At 51.9% G+C, this 27,613-nt stretch overlaps 2 protein-coding genes across 3 annotated transcripts in view; one reads left to right on the top strand and one right to left on the bottom strand.

The window, feature by feature from the left end:
• Positions 1-7,315, top strand: part of MAP3K3 (mitogen-activated protein kinase kinase kinase 3) — a 41,537-nt gene extending 34,222 nt beyond the window's left edge. For both annotated transcript variants that reach the window (XM_086626471.1, XM_086626470.1), the window contains exon 17: positions 2,750-7,315. In XM_086626471.1, coding sequence (XP_086482597.1) covers positions 2,750-2,978 — 229 coding nt within the window. In that variant the 3' untranslated portion in view covers positions 2,979-7,315. The remainder of the gene's footprint in view (positions 1-2,749) is intronic.
• A 5,802-nt stretch (positions 7,316-13,117) lies between these two features.
• On the bottom strand, positions 13,118-26,340 carry LIMD2 (LIM domain containing 2). Its single transcript, XM_086626609.1, has 5 exons — positions 26,191-26,340; positions 17,391-17,527; positions 14,713-14,757; positions 14,315-14,454; positions 13,118-13,820 (listed from the first exon to the last, which is right to left on the bottom strand). Exons 2-5 carry the CDS (start codon positions 17,430-17,432, stop codon positions 13,661-13,663), a joined length of 387 nt encoding a protein of 128 aa, XP_086482735.1. The 5' UTR covers positions 17,433-17,527; positions 26,191-26,340; the 3' UTR covers positions 13,118-13,660.
• Positions 26,341-27,613: the final 1,273 nt, after the last annotated feature.

Here is a 27,613-nt window from a genome sequence, read left to right as displayed (position 1 = left end):
CTGCCTCAAACTGATAGCTGATTTCTGTTTGCTGACTTTTTCTGGTTTCCATCCTTCTTGTATCCCTTATAAGAGAGAATGAATGTTGTTTAGGGAGCGTCCATTCATTTTGTCATAAAATGAGAGGTATGCTTTTAACACTGTGGAAATGAAAGGAATAGAATTTGAGTCTGTTGACAAAGCTTTAAAGGAAAGATGCCCAAAGCTGGAATAACACAAAAGATACAGGTCAGATCAGAGGTGATCCGAAGCATGCATGAATGGAAACTGTAGCCATGCTATTATTGGCATAGCCAAGACACAGCCTCTGTCGAAAGGAAAAAGCAAAATGGTCCCTTGTCAAAATGTTCGTTTTGGAGGCCTTAAAAAGCTGAGATTAAAAAAACTAAACTAAACAACAGCGACAAAAGGTGTGTTTGTGTCTCCACAGTAAAGCAAGACCTGTGCTGTTTCCTGTACAAGCAGTGGGTGGAAACGCAGCTGAAATTTGTCTCATATGCAAAGAGTTAAGTTCCACAGACTCTCCCAGTTGGGTTGCTTGGGGAGAGAATGGAGCACGTGCCCTTCCCCCTGGGCTGATGCAGTTGTGGATTTCCTCTTGGTGCTGACATCGGTCCATTCCCATCAAAGAGATGGGTTGGCTGGGCTCCAGTTCCTGCAGTCCCGATGGTTATTGAGGGGGGTCAGAATTTTCCAGTGCAGCGTTAGTCCCAGGGTGGATGCATATGGCCAAGAGGCTCAAAGACGTAACAGATCTGGCCACCTGGCTTTCCGCCACTGCTGCAGGCCCCTCTCCAATTTTCTTTTTCCTAAATAGCAGAATATGTGAGCTATTTGTTATTGCTGGAGTGACTTGACATGAAAAACATTCCTGCTGTTTGCTGAATATCTTAAAGAAACCGGATCTGCTTAAACGGTATAAATCAGTCTAAACAATAATATATCCCTGCTTGCTCTTGAGCAAACCCCCAGCACTTCAGCACACATGGTTTGCATTTTCTGTACTCTCTTCTAGTAAGTCTTAAATGGCTGGAAACCAGTGTAAAATTTTCACGTTGGGTTTTTAAACCTTGTCAAGAAGTCATTTCTTGCCTATTCACTGGATTAAATTCCCCTCCTTCCTTGTCTGGGCAATTGATGCAAGTCTGTCTCTGAAAATGTCTTTGCTTTGCACTTCAAAAGAAGGTTTAGTTTAAAGGTAGAAGAGGCAGTTTTGCCTTTTTAATGGAATGATGTGATCGAAACACAGGGCTGGATATTAGAAGTTCAGTAACTGCTTTGGCTTAATCCGTGGCCCGGAGGAAGCAATTAATCCTTTTTGAACAAAACCCAATCACTGCAGTGCTACAGAAACTCATCTTCCCTGTGCCAGTATTGATGTCACGCTCGCTTCAGAAAGGTGGCTCAGCCGTGCCTGTCCCCGTAGCCACGTTCTTGCCTTGAGGTAGCCGCAGAGCCCCGTTAACTTTACCAGTTTTGCCTGAGCATGACAATGCATCTGCCCTACTGGTGTTTTAACTTACAGCCTTCTCAGGTAGGAGCTGTTAAGACTTGAATTATTTTTGGACTGTGTGTGATGCATGGTTTCATGTGAAGCAGAGATATTTGCTTTTTTATCCCACGTGGACATGCTGACGCTGTGCACTGAAGAGAGATTTTGCTGAAATGGCTTTGTGGGGTCAGCCAGCTCTGATTCACTGGACCTTGGTTAAAAAGTGTGTTTCCTGCCTTGCAACTCAGCAAGTGCCTTCGAGGTATAACAGCAGCAGCACCCGAAATACCACTGGAGTCAAACAGTGCCTTCAGGGACATCTAGGGCATGTATCAGAAACAGTGTGGCCAGCAGGAGCAGGGAGGTGATTGTCCCTCTTATACTCAGCACTGGTGAGGCCACACCTGGAGTACTGTGTCCAGTTTTGGGCCTCTCACTTCAAGAAGGACATTGAGGTGCTGGAGCGGGTTCAGAGAAGAGCAACGAAACTAGTGAAGGGTTTAGAGAACTTGTCCTATGAGGAGCAGCTGAGGGAGCTGGGACTGGTCAGTCTGGAGAAGAGGAGGCTCAGGGGGGACCTTCTCACTCTCTACAATTACCTGAAAGAGAGTTGTAGGGAGATGGGGGTCGGTCTCTTCTCCCACATTACGAATGACAGGACGAGAGGGAATGGCCTCAAGTTGCGCCAGGGGAAATTTAGGTCAGATATCAGGAAAAATTTCTTTCCAGACAGGGTTGTGAAGTATTGGAACAGGCTGCCCAGGGAGGTGGTGGAGTCCCCATCCCTGGAGCTGTTTAAAAACCGTGTGGATCTGGTGTTGAGGAACATGGTTTAGGGACCCTGACAGTGCAGGGGGAATGGTTTGACTCGATCTTGAAGGTCTCTTCCAACCAGACAATTCTATGATTGTATGATCTCTTGTGCACCTCTTGTCCCCTGTTGTTAATGAAAATGTTTTCTGAGAGTAGAATTTGCGCAAAGGAGAGCTGGACAGGGGGCACCTCACGGTTCTTGGTGCAGCGAGAACCACGGTGGAAACCAGCCTCCCTGTCTCAGCACTTTACTGCTCGCCTGCCAGCAGCAGAAGCAGCGACGTTGGCAGGTCTGGCTCCGAGTCCGTGCACACGTGGGGTTTCGTTTCGTAGCTGTTCTCAGAGCAGAGCTGCACCTTCGTGTTGGCAGCTTGGAAGTTCTTTCTGAACACTGTGCATTATTGTGTGAGATTCTCACTTTTTCTTTCCTGTCTGCTTTTCCAGGAGCCTCGGTTGTACTGTTGTGGAAATGCTGACAGAGAAACCACCCTGGGCAGAGTACGAAGCCATGGCAGCCATTTTCAAAATTGCCACCCAACCCACCAACCCCCAGCTCCCCTCTCACATATCGGAACATTGTCGGGACTTTCTAAAGCAGATCTTTGTGGAAGCCAGGCACAGACCCTCTGCTGAAGAGCTGCTCAGACATCAGTTTGCACAGCTCCAGTACTGAATTACCTCCCTTGCTTGCAGCTCGTGCTGGGCTCTCGGTGCCCCATCTGGTCTAGTTGCAACTGCCCGTTGTGGTGCTGCATCTTCAAAATGCCAACTCAGCTGTCCTAGTCCTTTGGGGAAATGATGCCAAGGAACCTAGGGTCTGCTCTTGTGCCTGATACCTTTTGTTTGCTGGACTAATGTTTATTCTACCGACAGCTGTCCAAACAGAGCTGCGTTTTCGCCCTAGTTACCTTGATGTGAAATTGCAGCTGGCTGCATGTTTTCTGCAGGCCCAAGAATGGGAATCTAAGAAGCGTCTCACTGGTTGAACATAGAAGAAATCTGAACCAAAGTGGGAACTGGAAGAGCTACACTCCTCAGAACAGAAACGTGCAGCAGCTGTCCAGACCAGCTCTCTACATGTGGGTCACTGTTTTCCAGACTGCTAGGGCTTTAGAGGCATCTGCAGTACATGAATCCAGCAAAAAGCCATGTGTCATTGAGCATGCGCTCGCTATATAATGATATATTTTTCTTCTTAAGTATTCAGCATCTGAAGGTGTTCAGAAAATATTGATTCAAAAGTATGTGAATAGTGTTATTTTATAATGAAACCATGGATTTTGGGGTTGGGGTGAGGGAGGTCTTTCTAGCTAAATGTCAGGGTAATCAGAAAAGTTTCTGCAGAATGCAATCACTCCAGGGCCTGAGATATAAAGGCTCTCCCACTGACATGAGGAAATCCAGAGCTTGATTTCCAAGGCTTGATCTGTCCTAGCATTAGTTTGTGTCCACATAGCCAACAAATCTGTGCTCCTGCTTCATCTCCCTGGGACTGCTGGGTCTAAACAAATCCCTTCGGGAAGGGAATTCTGTAGAACAACTTTCCGTTGCACCTGTCTTTTGGCTGGTAACTTTTTACCAGCCCTTAAACCAAAGAGTTCTTCTGGTGCCCAGGAATTTACTTCAGGAAAAGCTTATGTGTTTCTTTGAGGACCTGGCCTAACAGAAAATCGAGTTTTTCACAGGGAGAATTTGCTGGACACTAGTTTTACTTGTGCACAGTGAGTTAGAATCAAGCTCAACCCTTCAGTGTGTGTTTTGTTTTACAGGTGTGCAAGTGTTCATTTAAGGTTTCCATAAAATATTAGGGCCCTAATAATTTAAGTTTTGGTATGAATTAAGTCAAATGGCGAACCAGAGAGAGCATTTGTAATGCTAGCACGTTTCTAAAATCAACTGGGGATCCCCATGCAGGTACCAGTGTCATGTGTCCAAGTGATTTTGGATCTGAAAGGTACCACGTCTCTGAGAACTGAGTTCCTGGTGGCTTGCTGGCCTCAAACGCTGTGTGTTGATCGGGGCACTAATAGTCCTTATTTCACTCATGAAGGACCAGCAGTTTTTAAGTGCTGGGGATTCATGGAGTAACTCGAAGTTAACTGTGCAAAATGAAGCTAAGAAAAGCAAATGCATTATTAGCTAAAATAGTTGCTTTATAGAGCAACACTAAAGGTGTTCTGCTCTTGTATTGGAAACCATATTAAGGATCCCCATACCTCCACTCTTCTCCCCTATAAAAACTTGAAAATTGCTTTCATAATGCAGTAAAACTAACGGGTTTTACGTGAATGCTAATAGCAGGAAAGGGCGCGTTTTAATGAAACCAAGCTCCTTGACCACATGATAAACACTGTGTTTAATTAATAGAGGAAAAAAAGAACCCTAAAAAACCCCAAACAACCAGAAGCCCTGAAAGGGTTTAACAATCTGAAGTGTTTTTTCTGTGCCAGACTCAGAGCAATGTGTAATCAGTGAAAGCAAGCTAGCGTTGCTTTCACTTTCAGGCTCTCCTGCACTACAAGGATGCACTGTTTAGGTTGCAGGCACTTAGGGGGGATATTTTACGAAAGCCCTTGGTCCATAATTTATTTAATTCTGGTGAGAGCACTTGTGTTGATCTTTTCCAAACTTGGAACTTGACTCCAAATTGTCAGGACACGTGGCCTGATTTTTGGCCAGCGCTGCACTGTCACTTGCACCGAAGGGGAGCGAGGGCATGACACTACTACTCTGTTTTAGGGGGCTTTTTACACCACTTCAGTGTGGTGTAAATGGCTACATGTGCTGCAGAGGAATGTGAGATCATTCCCGTAGTGTTAATGACAGCAGTAGGGTGGTCAACACTCCTGTGGGGCCCAATAGCACTCTTCAAGCCTTGCAACTAGCACCGAAACGTACCAAAGATTGGAATCTTTGATTCATCACACTTCACCCTGCAGCAATGCAGAGCGCGGCGATCCTGTCTGCGTAGGTTGCTCTTTACCCTTGGCTTGTCCTCACCAAATTGAGACCTTCTTCCATGGTCTTTCCTTGCTATCCCACACATTGTGTTTTGGGAGAGAATAGGGCATGAGGAAATGGTGTAACTTCTAATGTTTCAAAGCAACTAAATCCTCAGGATCTGTTGTGGCTTTTACCTCATATGTGTCATGGAGGGCTGTTCCAGAGCAGAGCAAAGAGCATCATGGACTGATGGGCTCAGTCCTCTCCCTGCCAGAGCTTCTGGTCCTTCCCACCACCTATGCTGAGATGTGCCTACTCCGTGTATACTCTTGTATTCCAGTCTGTATTAATGAAAGTAAATAGCAATTGTACAGTGACAGAGAACATGGGGTGCCAGCTTGGACTTCTTGTATTCCAGTACCTGACCCAATGCCACCCGTTCGGCACAGGAACAAGCCAAAGCATTACTTGTATGTTTGGAGATGCACTTTTATGAATGTAGTTTATATCGCTCTTTTTTAGCTCTTTTTACATCATGTAAACGGTGATGCCTCATACTTTTTTTTTATTTATATCGTAAAAGATCATATTTGGTGATTTTTATATATATCGACTCGACTGTTACGGGGTAGGGGGGGAGGATGGGAAATAAATTTGACGCCTTTATGAATTTAAAAAGGAAAAAAAGCAGCTGGTTTTGCAGAGAATTTGCTGATGGTTTATAACGAGTAGAGCCAAGCCAAAATGCATTCTTTGTTTCCTCACAGCCCTCTTCTTGATTTTTGGAAAAGGAAGATCTGGATTCCTAAGTCCACTGCTACAGTGAATAAGCTTGGGACTGACACTTATACTGCAGTCTCTTAACACGGCCCTGGCAGCAAAAAAGTTTCAAGTGGACATAAATGTAATTATACCCCTAAATTGAATTACATCTGGCCTCTTTATCCTGGCAGAGTTGGAAAAAAATGGAAATAAACTCATTGAAGGGAGAGTGGAGGAGGAGTGCCAGGCTAACAATAAGCTATTGTGTCCATTCCAAATGTCATGTTGTGTTTTCTGCTGTTCCTTCCAGGGAGGGATATATAGTGAATGTAGAGTATTAGGATCCTTGATGGAAGGTGCTGCAGAACTGGAGAATACTCTGTTTAAAGAAAAACATCTTATAGGCGTCCCATTGTCCTGAAACAGTTGAAACTGAACACGAAAATGTCTGAAATTCCCATTAGAGAGGAACTTGGAGGAATGGGAGATTTGGCTGTCTCTGAGCTTGTTAGGAAACAAACTATTGGCATTTTGGTCTTGGTGTGACGATTCTGTGCATTCCAGGTTATTTGCTTGTTCTCCAGTAAATCCAATCTTTGCCTGTTCTAGTGGCAGTAGGTTGCAGCAATTTGGATTATTTTTTTCATATTTTTGGAGTAGCATTCCAAAGGACTTGAAGATGCTCCAGACAGTTTCCGTTGCCATTAATTACAAAAACAAATTGACCGAGAGGAAAATTGGTACCTGCTTAGGTGACACGTTATTTTCAAGTGCCCAGAGAGCCAGGACAACTTGTGAAACCTCAGTAAATCTATACATCTCTGCTGTACATGCTTTTCGTGGTAGGCAAAGGCCAGATTCTTAGAGCTGTACAGGGGGGCTGAATGAGATCACAGGGACTGGTGCTTAGGTTAATAGCTGCTGGATGGAAAGGTTTTAATGCTTGAATACGTACAGTCCTGTGGCTGTCACCTTGGTGCCTGCCCTTGGAGCTGGGAGTATTCAGTCTGTCTTTAATTTTCAGAAAAAAAATAGGTGTCCTCTGATTTAATGGTGTTGGGGCATCAGGTCTTTAAACCCCAGCTTTGTTTAGGAGCAAATCTCACAGAGCAGCTCTGAGTTTCCCAGTTAGAAAAGGTGGATGTGCCTAGGGGGTAATTCAGGAATTAAGAAGAGGACTTTATTATCTGTCAAGACCTGTCTGACACAAACTGTGCAGAGGAGGGAGAAGTTGCTTTAACCTGGATTGTGCAGAAGACCTTGAACCAGTAGTCTATATATACCGACCGGGGGCTTGCAGTGCAAAGCCAGGCCAATGTATCGTTTTATTTACAATAAAATTATCATTTATATGAAAGCCCTTCTGGTGGTTGTTTGCAATACAGTGTCCCTTACTTCCTGTGTAAGGGGTGCCTCAAGGTAAGGCAATAAGAAATTAACTAGTTTTCCTTCTAACCAAGGACCTAAATTGAAAGCAGAAATTTTTCCTTCCAGGAATTTATTCTTTGAGACAGATGAAGTGTTCTATTTGTGAAGCATTGTTTCTTGAATCAGGTAAGCGTGTCCCCTCCACAAGGCTGCCTCCGAGGAAGGTGACAGTCATCCATTTTCACTCTTCAAAGAGAGAGGTAGAATGGCTCCATCCCACTTGTTAGTGTCAAAAAATAGCAACATCTTCATTTCACCTTGCAGGAGAGTAGCTGGACTGCTTTATTGGCTCTTCATGGGGAGATCCTCCTGATGGAGAGCAGGAGCTGAGGTTTGCATTTGGATTTTGTTGTAGTGATGAGTTCTTTACTCCACGTCTTGGTCTGTAAAAGTTCTTGATTCATCAGTGCCTAACAGGGTAGATTGTCATCAGGTGGGGAGAAGGCACTTGATAACAAGACCAGGAGATGGTTAATGTGGTAATGTCTGATCTCTGCTATATTTTGCTTCAGCTGCGAACTCTAGGGAATACTCCAGGATAACTTGCTAACAGGCTGCTTGAAAATCTGTTTATTCTAAATACCTGGAAACAGCTGAACATTCCTGAATTGTTTCTCCTTCGAATGTGGTGTCATTTTAGAAAACAAAAATTTGGAGAAGTAAGGCCTCTGGACTTCAGGCAAACGGGAGATAACCATGAGTTTGCTTCCAGAACCGAAGCCTCCCAGCAGAGGTGGAGGAATCTGGGCAGCCTTGTGTTGAGCATACTAGGGATTTGGGGCAGGACAAGCTTCGCTGTCCCAGAATAGAGCAAGGGAAGGGGTAACCACATTCCCAAATATTACCAGGCTTTATTTTTTTTCCAGCATACTGTCTTAGGAAAGGACAGAAATAGTGCTCCTATAAAATTCATCAACACTACTTGGTTAAATGCTCATTTTTTTCCTTGTACTGTCCTGTTTATGCAGCTCGTAGTCTTTGGTGTCACAGTCACTTAAGCAGTGGTTTGAATGCCACCGTGGTCCCTTGAGATGCTGGCCCTAACCACAACCTGCCCTCTAATCGCCTTTTCCCAGGCCGTGGTGTAGCTAGTTGCTATGTTGATTAAATACTGCAATATTTGTTAACGTAAAATAAGAATAAAAGGGTTAATAAGCTGATGCAATAGAAACCCCTGCACATGAAACAAGTCCATGCATGGCGCTTATGTGCTGTTCCAGAACAGATGAGAACCAGACAAGTGAATTTGTCCCAGAACAAAAATGTCGTGTGGAACCAGAAATAAGCACCTCCTGCTGCTGCCTGACACCCTCCTTGTGTGTGTCAGAACCTGAAAATCCGGCTTTTGCTGAAGGAGGAACTTGGAAACTCTTGTTGCCTTTATTTGAGGTCCTTCTCAAAACTGCTGCCTTTGTTCTCCTTTACACTCGGTATGTTCGGTGGTGACATTTGCTCTATGACCATGAGGTTCACATCTTAGGCTTGTGTGATGGCAGGTTTTCTCCTGGACTCCCCTCTTACTCGCTCCTCTCAAGAGTAAGTAGCTCTATAGTAATCCTGCTTTCCATAAACACAGAGTGTGTAGTCCCGAGTTGAGGCTTCGCCATGCCTGTCCATAGGTGGTGCTGGGAGGGGAAAATGTCTGGAGGTTTGGGGTGAAGGTAGAAATGATCAGCCACAAAACACCGACCTGTGCACAAAAGAAATGCAGCTAAAAACCTCTGCTGCCTTTTCTGCTGCTGGTAATTTGTGTTACGTGCGTAGCATGGCTCAGGGGAAGGTGAGTTAAGGTGTGTTTCCTCTCTAAATCCAGTTCTGAAGCAAATATAATTTAAAATATCTAAAGAGGTTGGCTATACTACACTACTGTGGCTCTTTCTATTAGGACAGTAAAGTCTAAACTAGGAACAATGTCTTCTGGATTTAATATTGCTTGGGTGTGGGTGAATTGCATTATATCCAGGAAATGCTGGCACAGTTAGCTGTCGTGTCACTTGTTCTGCTGATGTTCATCTCTGCCTAGTGCTGTCTTGTCCAAAACTGGACATCTGGATGGTAGGGATGTATATGGATTCTCACTGATTTTTTTTTTTTCCCCAAAAACAGTTTTTATTACATGAATCTGTTGGCTTGAATTTTTAGGGTCTGTCACACGTCCTTTCTTGAGCTAAAAGGCCCGCCGGTAACGGAGGCCTCGTGCTTGTGTGGAAATGCAGAAGAGCACTGTGGTGTGTGCAATACAAACAAAGGTGAGTTGTTGCTCCTCAGTCGTATTGTTCCTTCGGTGGCAAGACCAGACCTGCGCTCTGGAGGAGAGGAAGTGCTGGTGGCAGTGTGCCATTTTCTGTGCCTCAGATGCAGGGCCAGTTTAAGTGTTGCAGCAGTTGTCGGTACACCCCGGAGCAGCCCAAGCTGCTGTTGTCGAGCTCTCGCTGCATCCCCTCGGAGCCCGACAGAGCTGAAGCATGCTCTGCTTTGGCTATAACTTTTGCTGCTTCTCCGGCTCCTCTGCAGGCTATTTTCCTGTGGAGGTGCTGCATTGCTTTCGCTGTGCCGGAGCAGCAGAAGGAAGCCCCAGCAGGGAGCAGGTCATGACTTGAAAGGAACTTTAAGTAGTTCATCTCAACCGAGTGCAAGCTCTGGGCAGCATCCTCGAGTAGGTTGCAGGCAGTATCTATCTCTCGAGCTTGTGCTTCGCCTGCCAGATGCTGCAGGCTTCTCTCTGAAGCCAGCTGTCTGGACAGCTTCTGTCTCCATGTCCCTCTGAACCATCTTTGACCCAGGCTGGCACGCGATGCCGCTGTGCGGTGCGGCTCAGCATCCCCGTGGGGAGTGCAGAATGCTTCCCCCCACCACTCAAACTCGATGAGTGGCTTCTGGCTGCTGAGAAATTTTGAATAAAAAGCTGTAACAATGTTTGGCACCTATATATGCTGAGAACCTGTGGTCCTTCCTCTCTTCATGGGTATTTACGGTGATAAATCTTACCCCAACTGTGGGGTCTGAACATCCTGAATCCTGGTAACTCCATAGATACAGATTGCCAGTTTAGACCTTCGGTCAAGGAAGGCTGCTGGCAGTTGGAATGAGAAAACATGGCCCTTGTGCTTAAAAATGGAGATTTGAAGTGAGTGTTGCAGAAAGAAGTCCGTGTGTCTGCTCAGAAACAGGATTTTTGTGTGTTGCCCAAAAGGTATGCCAAGGGTGTGGGTCATTCAGAAAGGAGGCTTCCAGTCCTAGTGGTGTGAAACTAGCTCTCATCATCAAATCAGCTGGATTTTAGCTAAACATTAGGGACCAAGAGACAATCTTGGGGGCTTTTTTTTTAATCTGTTTTACAGAAAGATTACAGTTGGAGACATTTTAAGCTGGGGTTTCTATAGTGCTGCTGCTTCTGGTACGCCCTGGCAAACTGTGCCCTGTCACTTGTGCAGTTGCCCCTTTTGAAATCTCCCAGGCAGGTAAGATAAGCTCAAAGTGTTTCAAACCCCTTCCCGTGTGTGTTACCACTAATCCGATGCTCGTGGGATTCACGTCCCTCCCCGGAGCCGTGGTGCCTGGGTCAGGTTGCTGCAGCCTGTTTCGTTGAGATAAAGCCTGGTCACTGGTTTCTGCTCTCCAAGTCAGAAAACTGTGGATCTTGGGGAAGAGACATGCTGGATGACTCCAGGAACCTCATGTCCCTCCTCTTGGACAAGTTATTTCTTCTTTTTAGTTAAGGATTTTTAACGGGTAGGTCTGTCTGCTCTTCTGGGTGGGGACCACCTGGGGATTTACAGGGACTGTGCAGAGAACGAGCATGCAGCAGTGGAGATCTCCCACCTCTTCTGCATCTCCATGCTCCCTGCAGTTCTGCTGCATCAGAAATGAGTTTGCTGTGCTCGTATGAGAAGGGGGTAGGTAGAAAATGGTGAGTGCTACTGTCTTTAGACAAAATCTCAAATTTGTATTTTTGGGAAGGAGAGAGAGAAATGGAACATCATTGTTGTTCTTCCTTTAATGTTCTCTTTTTAATTGAAAGCCCAACATTTAAAAGCTGGGTTTTTTTCTCCCTTCCCTGCCCCAAAATCATCTGGTATAGTTAAAAACGCTTTGTATCCGGTGGCCCCACTGTGCAGAAAAGAGCAGCAGCCTGCCGAGGGGAGGGAATCGGGAAGTGAGGCCAGCAAGAAACAGGAAGCAAACCCGAGGAGTCTGCTTCCATTTTCTAAGCCAGCCTTTGGAAGGAAGGGGCCACAACCCCAGCAGCATCACAAGCCCCTCGCCGCGGAGCGGCGGCTGCTCGCAGGCTGGTTTATGGCGGTGACCGCTGCACGGGCCGCTCGGGAAGCGGCTTTCGGCGCGGCGCGAATCTGCCGCCTGCACGTTGGTGCGAGGAGGAGCCAGCAGCACCTGCCTGATGGGGCACTTCAAGCCCTTGGGGAGGCCGAAGCTCCGTTGGAGCCTTCCCAGGCTCTGCCTGTACGTGGTCCCTGCTGCGCTGGCAGTGTGAATCCCCAGGCGGTCCCCACCCAGAAGAGCAGGCAGACCTACTTGTTAAAAAATCCTTAACTGAAAAGAAGAAATAACTTGTCCAAGAGGAGGGACATGAGGCTCCTGGAGTCATCCAGCATGTCTCTTCCCCGAGATCCGGTGTAACTGCAGCCAGCGTTGCCAGCAGAGAGCTGCGGAGATGCTGCCTGGCTGCTGGTGCACACCCAGAGCCCCAGGAGGACTTAGTACACGTGGGGGCGGGGGGTACCACAGTGACCTGGGTTAGCAACACATCTCTATAGGTCTGTTCCTACTGGGACTCCCATAGACTACCCATACCCATCTTTTTTCCCATCCCCAATCCTTAGCTCCTGTTTTCATGGCTGTGTCTGGATTCTCCCAAGACAGGACGTGCTCAGCAGGAGCTGACGTTATCAGTCAGCGATGGAATTAGGGGCTCTTGCTGTGGATATCAAAGGCTGCTCTGCTGTGTGGGCTCTGGGAAGCCTAATTCCCGTAGCATCTGGAAGACCCGAGGTTCCTGAATGCTTGTGCTTTCAAGCTAGTCTTGAATCGTGTGTGGAGGAAGGAGGTAAATAATAATTACACTCACCTGCTTTCCCTGGGTTTGCTGCATTAGGCTCTCCATCCTGGTGGGTCTTGTTGGGCTCGTTAATTTGTGTGGACTACACTATCCAAACATCACAGCTCAGCAAATGGGGTTGATCCAAACCAGACCTCGTATTGCACCGCTCAGCCCAGCTCTGTTGCCCGTCCTGCCCGTTGGAGCGAGCGGGGCCGGCATCTGCTCGCGGAGGCAGGGCACGGTGTTTGTTGATATGGAGGGGGAAGCCAGTAAGCCCCAAAATGTGTGCAGGGCAAAGGGGTGGATCTAATTCACAGGATGGTGAATTCCCTTTGAGGGTGGTCTGGGCTCCACGTGGAAGCTGGTGTGTGGTTACAGCTGGGATGTGTCGCTCCCAGCGTAGTAACGCTGGTGTGCAATCCCAAATCCTGGGTTTGATCCCCAAAGGACCGGTCTGCCTCAGCTGTGATGTTACCTACATGTATCCAGCAGTAGTTTTTTGATCCTGCGAGCGCAGAGGCTCTTTCCGCAGTAACTGGGCAGTAAGAGGCAGACCCGACTGCTACTCCCACCTCCCCGGACCCCTGGGAACACAGGACAAGACAGGGAAGGCTCGGAAACCTTGTATTACAAAAATAAAAGAGCGCACGGCGCAGTGTCACGCGTGAAGCTGCCGTGCCAGGCTCCAGCGCAGAACGTACCAATCAAAGGCAAATATAAAAAAGACAGACACAAACAGTCGCAGGGCAGCATCCTTAAGGCTGAACAATCCCAGCTGAACTGAGCTGATGGAAACCAAGGACTCTCCTTGTTCGGAGCCCCAGCGAGGCAGGATTGGTGTGGCAGGAGCTGGGAGCTCCGGTGTGATTTGCAGGCTAGGTTGAGCCCCCAGATCATCTCCTTTTCCATGGTGGTGGGCCTGAAACAGGTGAACTGGGCTGGATTCCCATGGGAGCAAGGGATACAGGTCTGGGTACTCTACCCCAGTCACCTCTGCCCTGACCCCTCTAAACATCCTCCAAAGAGGGCTGGGCTGCCTCCCTTCCCTTACTGCCCGCGGGCTCTTGGGTCCCCTTTGCTTTACATCAGCTCAGTTAGCCCCCGGCTCAGCACTGCTCCATGCCGTCTCTGCTGGGCTCCAGGGAAGGGTGGGCTGGCCCCGTTCAAGCCGACTTGGTCCCGCTTTCTACTTCCTTGTGCACCCACAGCTCCTTGTGCTGCTTGCGCCCGAAGCCCTCGTCGTAGTTGCCTTTACTCTTGAAGAGCTGCTGGAAGTGGGGCTTGCAGTAGAATTCCCCATGGAGCGCTGCGTAGCTGCCCAGGCTGGGGAAGGAGAGCGGGGTTAGCTGGGCACGGGGACTCGGCTCCAGGCTGGGGGGGAGCACACGAGGCTTGGGGACACTGGGGCCAGGGAGGACAGAGGAGGGAACCCTTAGAAAGGGCCAGCTGCTCTCTGCAGCCAGCTCGGGATGTTAGGGGCTGCTGTGAGCAGCATGAAAGGTCTATAAAGGGGAGGGGGTCCCACGGGGCAGCTGAGCTGTGGCTCTGTGTCATCTAGGACAAAGCTCTGGCTCAGCTCCACGTTACCTTGAGGCTGCTCTTCTTCATACCAGGTGGGATTTAGCTGAGATTTGGGACTAGGTGGGCAGATCAGCCCTTTATTTTTTGCTGTGATGAGCGGGCTGGGGGCCCTTAGCTACCCGACAAGAGGAGGAGCTGTGATGGGTGGGTGGGTGGGTGCCATCCCCACCCAGGCCAGGCAGCGCCGCAGTGACACCCGTCCGCCTCGCCGGCGGCAGCCCCGCAGCCCGGCTCACCTGAGCTTGGTGTGGCAGTGCTTGCAGCAGAAGCAGGCGTTGTGGAAGACAAATTTATCCGCCACCAGCCGCTCCATGGGATAGACGGTTTTCTGGCAGGCGGTGCACATCTCCTTCACTTGCGCCTTCAGGCTGAAGGACTGGGCAAGGGGACACCGAAGGGGGAGAGGATGAGGAAGGGGTTTGGGGTATCCTGTGCCTGGCTCCCACCACAGCCCTCTTCCCTGACATCCATGCTGCCATTTGCTGGAGCATCAGTAACTGTGAAGCAGCCCCATCACCCCTCACCCTCCCTGTACCGCTCCGCTGATGCTGGGCTGGATCGGTGCCCGGGCCTTAGGCTTTTGGTCCTTCCCCCCTCACCGTGGTTCAGGAGGATGTGGAAAAATTGCAGGTACCTTGGAGCGCTGCACAGTGCTGCCTCCTGAGTTGCTCTTTGCCTCCTAAGAAGGGAAGGAGAAGAGAAATCAAAATGAGAGCCTGGACTGACAAGCCTGGTGCTGAGCTGTGCTTAAGGAGGAGCAGCGGAGGATCGGTACAGGCAGCTGAGCTGCAGGACCTTGGGACATGCCAGTAGGTTCTGCCTGGCTGTCACGGGCACACGGTGACCAGTGACCGGCTCTGAACTCACTTGCCCAGAGGCCACGACCTCCATCAGGTCCTTGTATGTGAGTTACTTCCTCACTGTGATGCTTTTCCCAAAGAGAGGAGAAGGAAGAGAGGAAAATGGAAAAAGAGGAAAAAACATGTACGTATTGCAGAGAAGGAACTGGGCACCAGGAGGCTGGGGTACGTGCCAAGGGGTGGGGGCAGAGCAGCCAGCTCTCATCCAGCACCCATCACTGAGGCCTCTGTCTGACACGGGAGCACGGCACGGCTTTGTTTCTTCCATGGCCAAGGCATAGCAGACCTCTTTCGTGGTGGTAGCACCCAAGGACAGATCCAGGAGATGTCACAGCCCAGGTATGGCAGAGCACGACCCCAGGGAAACAACTCGCCCGCTGATGAGCGGCAGTCACCATCTGCAGCCATCGATTGCTGTCCTTGGCTACCCAGTGCGACCACCACACGTGTCTGGGGACCCACAGCACCGGCGTTCCCCCTCGGGGTAACAGCAGCGAAGCAGAGGAGCCCTGCTGCCACATCCCTGCGGGACAGCGTGGCCCTGGGGCAGGAACGGAGCGGGAAAGGGCTTGGGGAGCCGCTGCGGCACGAGCCCCCGGCAAACCCCGCTCCGTGACCTGCGCCGGCAAAGCCTCACCCGCTGGCTTGTGCATCTGCTAGCAGCTCTGCTTTGGTGTGAGGGTGCTGCTCCTGCTCCTTCTGGCCAACAACCATTTACCCCACACGGCTGGAGAGTGATGATTAACCCTTCCCTTGCTGGAGGTGCGCAGGGCTCTAGCAATGCTGCCGGTGTAGTTCTTTGCAGTCAGAGAGGGGGAGGCTGCCGGTTCCCCCGGGGCAGAACTGGGGTGCTGCTCACTCTCATGGAGCACGTTGTGCCGGATGTTTTGTTTCTGAGTTCCTCTGCCAGCCCCGTTACCGGCCCGTCACGCCGCTGCGCCGCACAGGAAACGCTCGCACCGTAAGTGCGATGGAGAAGCCGCCTCGAGTCCCTGCGGGCCCCTGTGCGGAGGGCAGGAGGGGCCGTGGGGCACGAGCGGAGTTGAAGACACGCTCCATGGTGTTCTGCAGCTTGGTGGGGGCAGGTGCTTCTCGGAGCCTGCAGCTGCAGGAGAAGCAGCAGGACAGAGAGATCCGAACCCTGAGGTGCCTGTACCTCTGCCCCCAGGACCTCGGAGCGAGGTCTCTGCACGCTCTCCCATCTGCAGCTGCAACGACTCATCTCCCAAATCACGTCCCGCTCCTCCCCGTCGCTTGCCCCACTGTGCAGCCCCACAGTCCTGCACCCTCCCTGAGCTGGCTGTTTGCACAGGCACCCGCTGGGTCCCAGTCAGCCACCTGCAAGTGTTCTAGCCTGCCTTTGCACTGATGAAAGTGCCTCCTTCTTCTCTCAAACAGTCGGGATCGAAGGGTTAAATGCGCTTTTAGCAAGCATGGGCCAGCCAGGACTGCTTGACAACAGACTGGCTCACCCCCCCCCCCCACCCCCCGTGCTGTTTGTTCCCCAGGCTGGGGCAGTGTGACCCCAGAACATCACCCCATTGCCTTCTTGTCCACCTTCTGCTGGTTTAGCTCTGCTTGGCCAGCACTGCCCTCTCTTTCTGCCCCCAGGTTGATCTTCCATCCCCTTTCCTCCTGCTTTGCTCCTCCCCATCGTTTCTTCTTTGTATTTTTGGAAACAGTTTGTCTTAAGAGACGCGGAGGAAGGTCTCACTTCGCTGAGCTGCTTCTTCAGACGTTTCCCAGCTGCTGTCAGGGACGTGATTATCCTCTCACTCCCAAAATGCTGGAAGAGTAAGCCAAAGTCAACAGAGGGACATGAGCAGCGAGGAGACTCGGCCGTGTAAAACCAGTTGCATCCCTTGGCGCTGGTAAAACAACCGCAGGTGCTCTCCTGGGGTTAGGGTTTAATAGGCTGTTTCCAGGCTCAGCTGACCAGAGCTAAGGAAAACGCTGCCTCTCCCAAGCTGGAATACATCCGTTCCCAAGGCTACAGGCGATCCACCGTTGCTCGTCACTTCTCGGCAGCCTTCTGGCTCCGATCAGGCGCACTATCTATTTCATATCTGATCTCTCCTCCCTCGGGGAAGGGCCATATCCTGTCCCAGCAGGAGATGTTCTTGAGCCTTTATGTTTTTCCATCTCCAATCACTCCGATCCGAAGCGGCTCGCATGCTCTCAATTGTGATTGCAGAAAGCCATGGAAACACAAACAAACAGTCGGCAACTTGAGATGAGAGCAGGGTGAGCAGCTCCGTTCGGACCGCAGCCTGGACGCTGGCGTTGCAACGTGCTCAGCAAACAGCACCTTCTGCTGGAACATTCCCGTCCCCCGTTTAGTTGTTTGAGTAGCAGCGATTGTGCCTTTGATCACCCTAAAATGTACACTCCATCCCTGAGAACCAAAACCCGGGTTGAGATTCCCACACAAACCACAGGGGATGCTACGTACATGAGTCGGGGGTGGGCTGGCGGGTCCCGTTGCCTGGAACATGGTTCCGTCCCCTCCTCCGTCTGTTTAATCCTGAGCTTGAAGTTTGTGGGCCGATGTTCCCTGGGGAGTTGTCTAAGACAGACCTCTTGCAACACCTGGAAAGGAAATGTCAACAGGAGTGTGGCTGGTTTCATCACCCCAAACCCAGCAGCTGTGCAGCTCTGCAGGAGCTGGTGCATGACACCAGCATGCTCCACAGGGTCCATGCAGCCTCTTTGGCCTAAGGGATTTCTTGAGGGATCGAAGAGATTTAGGCACGCCAGGCTGGACTGGCAGACAGGCGATGCAGGTCTGGAATACTGCTCAGTTTTAGGAAGCTGGCAGGTGGTCTGGGGCACTGCAGCGAGGCTGGTGTGAAGCTCAGTAGCTCTAGTCCTCTTTCCCATACAAAGATAACGGACTGGGATGGGAGAGGGCTGCTGGAAATGTGAGCAGAAGGCGATGTGATGGCTTCTGCTCCAAACCCACGCGTGGAAGGTAACTGCCAGGCAATAGCCAAGCTGTCAGCAGCAAAACTCCCAGCCAGAGCTGCTGTCCTGCCGAGGCAGCGAGTCCAGCGCCCAGTGTTTCACCAGTGTAGGCACTAAAGGACTGGTGTTGCTGTGATTTTAGTCTAATTTTAGCCCAGAAAAGCCTTGCTGAACAGAGCAGATCACAGCTCAGCAGAGCAAGTGATGGGAATTTTGTCTTCTCGGGGGAGCCCAGGTTGCCTTTAGGTTGAGCCCTGTGAGCTGTGGCCTCTGTGCGATGTGCTGAGTGCCCAGGGGATGAGTTTGTCGGGTCTCGGACCCATTTTAATGCAGCACATAAAAAAACACCAGCGTTGCAAATCACCCCTTTTGGTAAAATTTAGCTGAAGAGGCACTGACAGATCCTCAGGGGTTTTTCCCCATTGCACCTCACCTTCAAAACATCCATAAAAGGTCAGGCTTGATGACACCGTGTTTTGCATATGCAAATGGTGCTGGAGGAAGAGCAGAGCAGGGAATAGGAGGGTGAAGGGGTGACTGTGCAGCTGCGCCATGATGGGGATGTACTGGAGGCTGGTATACCAACACACCACCCCACTCCCAGCCCATCTGGGGCTGTTTTCCTCTCCTCCTGAAACCTCTGATTCTCATATTGTCACCCCAAAAACTTTCCTGCTGCCCAGGGGCTAGGGTAGACCCTGAGAAAGTCCCAGGGCAGGAGACTTGGAGGGCTTGGGGCAGGGGATGTCTCCGCAATGCCCATCTCACGTTGACGTTTGCAAACCTGTCCTAGGTTTTGGGGGCTCATTGGCTGCCTAAAAAGTCCCAACAGCCAGCAGCTGACACCAGGCTTGCTTTGTGCCCAAAACTGGTGACTGCTTTCAGAACTGGGAGGTCTTTGCTCCAGGTTCTGAGCAGCAGTGGGTGAGCTGGGCTCCCCCTCGCAGGCCTGGGGGGCTGGACGGCCCTTGTCACAAACATTTCACAGCCTCATCTGAGAATACAGCTCCGATTTTACCTAAATCATTTCCTGTCTCCTCTGTGGTTTGCTTGTTATTTCCTGCTCTCCGAGCGGGGCGGGTGGCAGCACGAAGGCGGCTGCTGCCGTACCCGGCGTGTGCCGGGGGCCGGGGAAGACGTGGCCAAGGAGCAGGCTCGGCAGCAGGGGCTTGTGGTCCAAGCCCACAGCCCCTGTCTGCCCCCCGTGCCCCGGGACAGGACCTTCCCTCTCACGTCTCCAGGGTCTATACGGTGCCTGGAGGCCAGCGCAGACCCTGAGGGGAACTTGAGGAACCCAGAAAACCCCTCTGGTCCCCACACACACCTCTAATGTGGATGCACAACCCTCCCCCTTTTCACCTGCCTTTCACCCTCTCCCCTGCTTTTGCCACAAGCATCTCTCCACCCCCAGCTTCCCTTCCTCTGCCCGCACAGCTCATCTTCCTCCCCTACCCCAGCCACCTTCTTTCCCTCAGTTTCCTCGGTCTCTCCATCATCCTCATCTCGCCCTTCCCCGTACGCACACATTCCCCGGCTCCTGCCACTACTATTTGTTCCTTTGCTTCTCTCGCCCCCAAACCCTGTTCCCTTCAATGCCATCCTGCTTATCCCACTCCACGGCTTGATGTTCTCCATCCAGCCCCATCCTTCAGATCTCCCTCCTCTTAACATCCCTCTTCCCCTCCGTGCACAGACCCTACTCACAGCCTCGTGCCCACTCTCACAGCCTTCGTGTCAAACGAGAGGTCCCCTCGGTGTAGCTGCCCCACAGTCACATGAGTAGAAGTTGCCAAACGTCCTTCCTGCCGAAGGACAGGAGGCAAGAGTAGAAATCTCAAAGGGGAAGAGTGCGCTGAAGCGATAAGGGAAACAGAACAAGTTAGAAACCACAGGAGGGCTTCTAGGAGGCTCTCAGCTGCTGTCACCGCTCTTCCAAGGAGGCAGCAGTCTGCACAGGGTGGGATTTGAGGCCAGGGCAGTCAGCACAAGCCTCCATGAGCGGAGGAACCCGTGGCACAGGCTTTGCTTAAGGACTGATGCCACACTGATGTTACAAAGCCTTCACAATCGCTACGGCAACTTTCCAGGGTGCAGGGGGGGGTCACTGATTTTCTGAGGAGCACAGAGGACGTCTGTGACAAAGCAAGAAAGCCAAGTCCAAGTCTCCACAGTGGAGGCTGGTACCATAACTGACTTCTCCAAACCTCTGTTCCCTAAGGCTCTTAGCCATCCAGAGAAACTGTGGCTGCCCAATCCTGGGAAGTGTTCAAGGCCAGGTTGGATGAGGCAACCTGGTGCAGAGGAAGGTGTCCCTGCCCGTGGCAGGGGGGTTGGAACTGGATGATCTTTGAGGTCCCTTCCAACTCAAACCATACTGTGATTCGATGATCTACACAGGCTGGAAGCAGCAGGACTGAGGACTGTCCCTCTCCTGGTCATGCAGCCAGCAATTTCGGGCATGTGGCTCAGGACAAGGTGAGAGCCCCTTTGCTTCTACAGCTTCCGCTGTTCCTGCCCCTGCTGGGAGCATCTGATGGCCAGTGTAGACAAAAAAAGACTTTCTCCAGGGGATCCGGACTTGTGCTGTCTACCCAGGGAGACAGAGAAGCCTCTGATGGCAGCACTGGTGGCAGCACCACAGCAGACACGGAGGGAGGTGGGTCTTGGTGTGCCCCAGAGACATGGCACCACAGCCAGCAGGATGCACTTGGTGCCCAAGCTGCCCACTCTGCCTGCCCGCAGGTCATCGCAGGCAGGTGCCGATCCCACTCTGGGGGCTTTTTTGGTGACCTCAGGAAACTGGTGTCCAACTGAGGACCTTGGGCTTGGAGCTTGTCTGGCATCCCCAGGGGACGTGTGCCGTGATAGAGCAGCTGGAGAGGTCCTACGGCTCTGTCTTTTAGCACCAAACGGGGAGCAGTTTGGGGTGAGGAGGGCAACGTTCATCTCAGAAGCTGCTCCCATCCGCTCTCCCTTCCTACATGGCCCTGTGGTGGGGTGAAGGAGGTACCTGGGGTGGCCCATCAAGGAAATTTCCCAATCCCCCCGATGGCAACCAACTTCCCAAGCATCGCGTTTCCCGTAGCCAGGACGGGCACAAGGAGCCTTTCCCTGCTCCCCCTCCCCAGCGAGGCCACCCGGGCTGCCCTCGCTGCCGCCCCAGCCTGCTCCCCGCGGGCCCCCAGCCCGGCGCTGGCTCCTGGCCTCTCCCAAAGCCGATGGGTTTCCGGTGCAGGAAAGCAGCGTGACTGCGGAGGGCGAGGGGCCCCTCTCTGCCATATGGTTCCCATCAGCAGCCCTGTGAAGTGTGTGTTTACCGCTGGGATCACTGTACCATTGCGAGAGGCTTTCCCAAAGGCAAAGCGCAGCACGGGGGATCCGGGCCCCTTCCTCCCGCATCCCTGGGAGGACGTGGAGTATCCCCAGTGGCACGGCGAGGCACGGGCAGGGGCTCAACACCTCGGAGCGGCTGTCAAGCCTCTCCCCCAGGAAATCGTGGGCTAAGCCGATTGTGGTGGGGACGGATGTCTCCAAGCTCACGTGCAGGATTCGTGCAGCCGACACGCACGGGATGGCCGCTGACCCTCCAGCTCCGTGGCCAGCTCAGCCCGTGGTCCCTCTCAGCAGGACTGCCTGGGGAGGAGGTGAAGAGGAGCTGGAAGAGCCTGTCTCCCAAGCCTGGGAATTGCCCATCTCACTGCACCACTGGCCCCCGTTTCTGCAGCCTTGGTGCCTCACAGCCGGTCCACACCATGAGACAAAACATGGTGTAGAGTCAGTGTCAAACGGGCACAGCACCCCAGTGCTGCTTCAGCTTCTCAAGCATGGAAAGGAACAGTGAGCTGCAGTTCAGGGGGAAAGATGGAGCTTCAGCCATGGAAGACCTCAATTCAGCTTCAGGTCTTGGCTCCTTGTGTGGCTTCAAGCCAACGACTTGACCTTGCCAGTATTTGGGACCCAGGGCAGGTCCCTGCTGGCTTGACGAAGGATGGGAAGGGCTGTTCTTCTCCAGGGAAGAACAGTCAGGCCATTTCTGTAGACACCACTACTCTGCTTATCAGGTTTCTGGAGAACATCCCCACCACACAGACCTGTCCCTGCCTGCACCCCACGGCACGGAGCTACCTTCCGCCAGCCTGGCCCACTAATCTGCTTTCCATCCACGTTCTGCGCCCGGGCTGCCTCTTGAAAGGCTGCCAGTGGGCAGGAAATCTGCAGCCGAAATGCTGAGGGATGCTGACAAGGAATAGCTGTGGGGAGGAACAGGGCTGCCTTTGTCACAGCAACAATGGAGGACCCGCACGAGCGAGGGGAGAGCCCGAGGGAAGCCCCTGCCCACCCGCTCTGCTCGCCCACCTTCAGCCCAGCTCCAGGACGAGGTGCCTGGCCCTGGAAGGACCAGGGCCAAGGGGGACCGGGCTGGTTCCAGCCCCTGCCTCTCAGCAAGGGGCAGGAGGATGCTGCTGGGATTCATCCGTTTCCCAGAAGTGGAAATTGAAGCACGGAGCAGCCCATTCCTGGGACTGTGGCCATGTTTAATGGCATCCATTAAAAAATCATCGTCTGAAGGGAGTCTCTGCTCCCTGGGATCTCCTGTCTTGCTAGAAGCTCAGGCAGAGCAGATAAATACAGCAGGAAGCCTGCTGGGAGGATGAGAAGAGCCTCTTTTCCAGGCAGAGGCAAATCCTTCTCAGTAGCACCAGAGCAAGCGGCAATGGCCGAAAATTGCAGGTCGGGAGGTTCAGGTTGGCATCAGGCAAAACTGCTTCACTGGCAGAAAGACTTGGAAGCTCCGCAGCGTGGTACTAATGAAGTGCAATCAATATAAACCTGGTGCAAACAAGCACAACAGGCAAATGGCAGTTCATGCTCCTTCCCTCCCCTTTTCAGTTTTTCCGTCGTCTCTTCCATAAACTGGGCTCCACCTGGAAACCTCACCTCCTGGTTTCCTGCGTAAGTGTATATCCATTAACCGTTATACTGGCATTATGTTCCCAGTTCTCCCATCGTAATATTTGCCTCTCAGAGGGATTCATAAAGAGTTATCACATTCCTTATCAGTCTTTTTTTAGCAGCAAGAACCAATTCCTTTTAACCTCTTCTCATAAGGTGGGTTCTCTGTTTCTACAGCCACCTTGGTGGCCCACTGCAAGTGGGTGACCTGGCCTGGATGCACCACACTGAAGGAGATCTGAGACCTTTGTATTCTGGTATGAATACTTCTCTGGCACCTCTGAAAACATCTGGCCTGATGTGCTCTTCCTCTGTCACCTCTGCCAGAAATCCTAGATGTTCTTTCTTCTTCAGTGCCCTCACTTGCTGCGGTCCCTCCAGGCTGCAGCAGCTTCGTGCTTCCCTAGATCTCTTCTTGTGGAAGGATCCAAGTGTCCTCCTTGGATTTTTTTCTCTCTCTTCCCTATCCTCTTTCCTGTCTCCACCCAAAATAATTATTTCCTTGGGGCACTGTATCAAGTGCTTTCCTTAAATCCAGATTCATGAGGCCCCATTGTTTCAGAAGTCAATTATGATATCCAAGGCAGACACTGAGCCAACTTGACATGATCCATGTTAAAACCATGCTGCGTTTTATTCTGCTTCCCAACACCATGTCTTTGATTACTCTTCCAAAACCTATTATAGAAACTCACCTTTTATTGTACTCCAATTAACAGACCTGTAATTGCCTGCAATTTCCTCTTTCCCCAGGCATAACTTGTAAATGTGATGTTGGCTAATCTCCTCTCGTGGAACATCACCTGTAAAACACCAGACTTTGGACTTGTGTTTCCCATGTGGATTAGTCCATCTCTTGAGCTCTGAGAGCCCCTCCTGAGGGATTCTGCTGTTTTGCCATTTGCAGATGCAACAAGAGCAGGAGTGAGTCCTGTTCCAGGACAAAACACAGTGCACCCAGTTTCCATGGTCCCTGCTTCCACACCACCTCTGCAAGAGCTGCTGCGTCCTCCTGCGTTTGCTGTCCAACATGCAAATTGTGTCAAAAAAACACCAAACCACCAAAACCCATAGTCATAGGTTAAATCTCTCAAAAGATCATTCTTTTTAAGCTGCTCTGTCTAATTCAGCCTTAACTTTCATCCTCCCTTTTAGGCTCCAAGATGCCCTACAACCCGGTACAGGATCTGGTGCTCTGCAAGGCCACGGGAACAACGAGTGTGCTGGGAAAAGCAAACCCTGGAGAGGCATACCAGAAGTTGCTGAGGCTCCTTGTGTCTGCAAACCCTCGAGCTGGCCATATGGAGGGGGTTAGGGCACGCCAAAGGAGTGGGAAATATGTCTGAAGTGTGCTTAATATTGATTGCAATAATCCCTTCACCCAGATTTAATGTTTTCCATCCCAGAGCTTTTGCTAACAGCGAGGTAAGCTCTGCAACACCCCCAGATGGCAGATAAAAATGACTTAACCGGAAAGTGAAGGGCAAACACCTCTGGGGGAACGTGGCAGTCACCTGACAATGGCCAATGACCTTGCAAAAGCTGAGGATGGGCAAAAAGGAAAAGAAAAAGAAAAACCTCCATTGCCGTGTAGGCCTGGAGCGGGTAGTTGTAGGCTCACAGAACTGACTTGCTGAAGGAAACCAGAAGAGGAACTCCCTTCCTAATGAGAAGTCTCGTGGGATTTTTGTTGACCAAAAAAGGTCAGGAACCTAGTTTTGAGCTGTTTGAAAAAGAAGATGCGTCCAGTCGCCTTGCAAAGCCCAAGAGGCTGGTTCTGACAGACCCGCGCTTCTTAACTGGGAGTTTGCTTCTTGCAGGGCTCCAGTTTAAAAGGACGTTGAAGCTGGAGCCGTTTTGGTCTAGGCTTGATTGGTTGCCCTGCAATTATTTTGTAATCTACATTAATAACCCTGCAGATGTGCTACTCCTGGCCTTAAATACACAACAGCTCAGCTGGGGCACCAGATGTCTTCCCTGCGAGAGCCCTCACACGGTGTCTTCGGTGGACAAAGCCCTGTTTCCAAGGCATGATCCAGGCTGCTGAATTATCATGTTCTTTCAAAACTGATGCCCACCTCACGAACAAAAATCAGCAGAAAATCGATCAAAAATATGACCTACAAGGTACCTTAGCTGGTCTCAAGTGATCCAAGGGGATCAGACAGATCAGACTGGCTCAAAACGTGGTAGTTACAGAACCGAACTGGGACTCGGGAGACCTGGGCTTGATTCCCAGCTCTGCTGCTAATTTTTGGGTGACAAAGGACAAATCATCTCATTTTTTCTGTTCCCTTTCCCCCCTCCCAGGTGAAAAGAGCTGCTCTCCTTTGTGAAGCCCTGGGAGATCCCTGGCTGTTAAGGGTTGTGTCAGAGCTCAGGGTGTTTGTGTCATTAAATCTCGCCGTCGTGCAACAGCCTCCCCAGGGAAGTGATGACAGACCTGTCGCTGGAAGGGTTTAGAGCCAGGCTGGATGAGGCAGTGGGAGGCACACTGGCAAGAATTAGCAGGAATTAACCAAGGGGGATAAGGGAATGGGGACCTAACAGGTTTTCTTCCATCTCTGCTCTTTCTGATCAGCTTCACAAAATGAATCTGTCCAGCCCCTCTCCGGCACGTAACGCAGCACACAACAAAGAGGGAATTACAGCCCAAAGGGGGAGCGTGAGCCCCGGAACACGGCACCCCAAGATGCTCGCTGCAGCAGATCCAGCAAACACAGGCCTCCGCTCGCTCGTGTCCCCATGGTACCCCCCCGGCTCACCCCCCGGCTCCCCCAGGGCACAGGGTGCTCGCCACCCCCCCCATCCTTCAGCAGCATCACTCCCCAACAGCTTCCTGGAGCCAGGCAGCGTCTCCTTGCCCCCACCTGACCCCGGCGAGGCCACCCAGGGCCGAGAACAGACCCCCTTGTGTTTCCCCCCACCCTGAAGCTGCTTCCCGCGACCACCTCGGCTGAGCCTCCTCCCAAAGCCAAAAAGTTCCCAGCGCATCTGGGTGAGACCTCCTCCCAGGGGGCTGTGCAGAGGGGGATGAACCCCCTGTCTCCTGGGTGGCTCCTGGCCAGTGGTGCTGCTTCCTGGGGTTCTCCCTATCTTTGCGTTCCTCCCTCCTCTCCATCCCTTTCTCCCCGGGCGCCGGCCCCTCTCCCTCCCCACCGCTCGGTCTTGCTTTCTCCCCCTGCTCTCCCACCACCCAACAGGACCGCAATCAGCAGCAATCCCCGGGATGGAGATGAACCCCCTCGCTCCCCACGTCGCGGGGACCGTCATTGTCTCCCGCCGAGCCACTCGCCGCCTCTCCGCCCCGTTGTTCTCCGCGAGCGACGGCTCACCATATGCCTGGGCTCCTCGCGGCGACGCCGAGCAGGAGGGTTTCACCCCGACAGGGTGGGTCTGTCCGGCGGTGGGTCTGTCCGGCTGTCCCTGATGGCAGGGTGTTCTCGCTCCCTTTCTCCCCGCTGCCGAGGCCGGGGCTGTGGGAGCGGGAGCCGTTTCCTGCGAGCTCCCACGGCCGCCTCGCGAGCCCTTTTATCGCCGGGCCGCCGCGGTGATTGGCTCTCGGCGTTGTACCGTCTTCCAGCCGCTTGCTCCTTTGTGTGAAACCAACCTCTAACCCCAAACCTTCCCCAGCCCCTCTCTTCCCGGGTTCCCTCTCCCCAGCCACCCTTGGACCCCCACAGCCTCCCTGACCCGGTCGCCGACCCCGAGAACTCGCCTCCGTTTTCCTCCCCGCCGGCAGCGTGCACGCAGTGACCCCCCCGGTGTAATTAGCTTTGGCTCAGCCTCTCCCCCCACTCCTTGCCGTGTTCTGCATGTGCAGATGGGCTTCGCTGGAGACTTTGGACATGGCCTTGGGCTCTCTCCGCGTGGCACTAACCCACTCGTGTCAGGTTTCCTGCAAGCATCCTGGAGGATCCATCCCTCCAGGGTCTGCAAAAGCCAAACTCACCCCCCGCCCCAGCCTCAGCAAACTGTTTGCAGAGGAAGGATCTTATCAGGCAGTGGCAGGAAAGGAGGATCCCAAAGCCCCCAGCACCTCATTCCCCAGGGGTGCAAAACTGAGCCATGATGGTTTCAGAAATCCAGGTTTTACTCCACGGAGAGTTGACGAGCCGTGCGTGGGAGTGGTGCGGTGTAAGGTGGTTGGTGGATCTGCCAGGGCAGGTTCTCATGGGATGAGCAAAATCACTGCCTGGACGATACAGGCAGCTTCTCCCATGCTGCCCCAGGGGTCTGGGATAAGGTGGCTGAATCTTGGGATTTCCCCAGGAACAGAGCAAAATGTTAGGGATAAATAGGTTAAATATTAAGTTAAAACCTGAAGGGAACTCAGAGACAGTTTGAGGCCAGCCAAGGAAGCCAGGATGGCTGTGAGCTGGCAGAAAGGCAGAGGGACCCTGTGGCTCTGAGGACTTCGCCTTAACTTCCCAAACCTCTCCGGTGGGGGATAAGCAGAGGCAAAATATGCAATGGAGCAGTGGGATGAGCTTTGATAATGATGCAGGAACAAATATTCTTGTTTGAGCTCCTCAACACAGCGTGGTGCTGCTGGAAAGAGCCAAACGCCAGCTGGAGGTGGCCCGAGTCTGAGCGCAGCAGCAGGGGCAGGTGATCTGCATGTGCGGAGCTGGTGTGTAATTCCCCGGACGCAAAACACGATTAAGGAATTTATGGTGGTGTTTACTGGACAAGGAGACAGCAGCGACATGATTTATCACCTCTGTCACTCTGCATCACCCAAATAGCATCTGTGAT

This window comes from Tauraco erythrolophus, chromosome 25 (assembly GCF_009769465.1).
Source record: "Tauraco erythrolophus isolate bTauEry1 chromosome 25, bTauEry1.pri, whole genome shotgun sequence".
Taxonomy (NCBI): Eukaryota; Metazoa; Chordata; class Aves; order Musophagiformes; family Musophagidae; genus Tauraco; species Tauraco erythrolophus.
The sequence above is the reverse complement of the archived record's forward strand: the minus strand, read 5'-3'. Positions and strand labels throughout refer to the sequence as shown.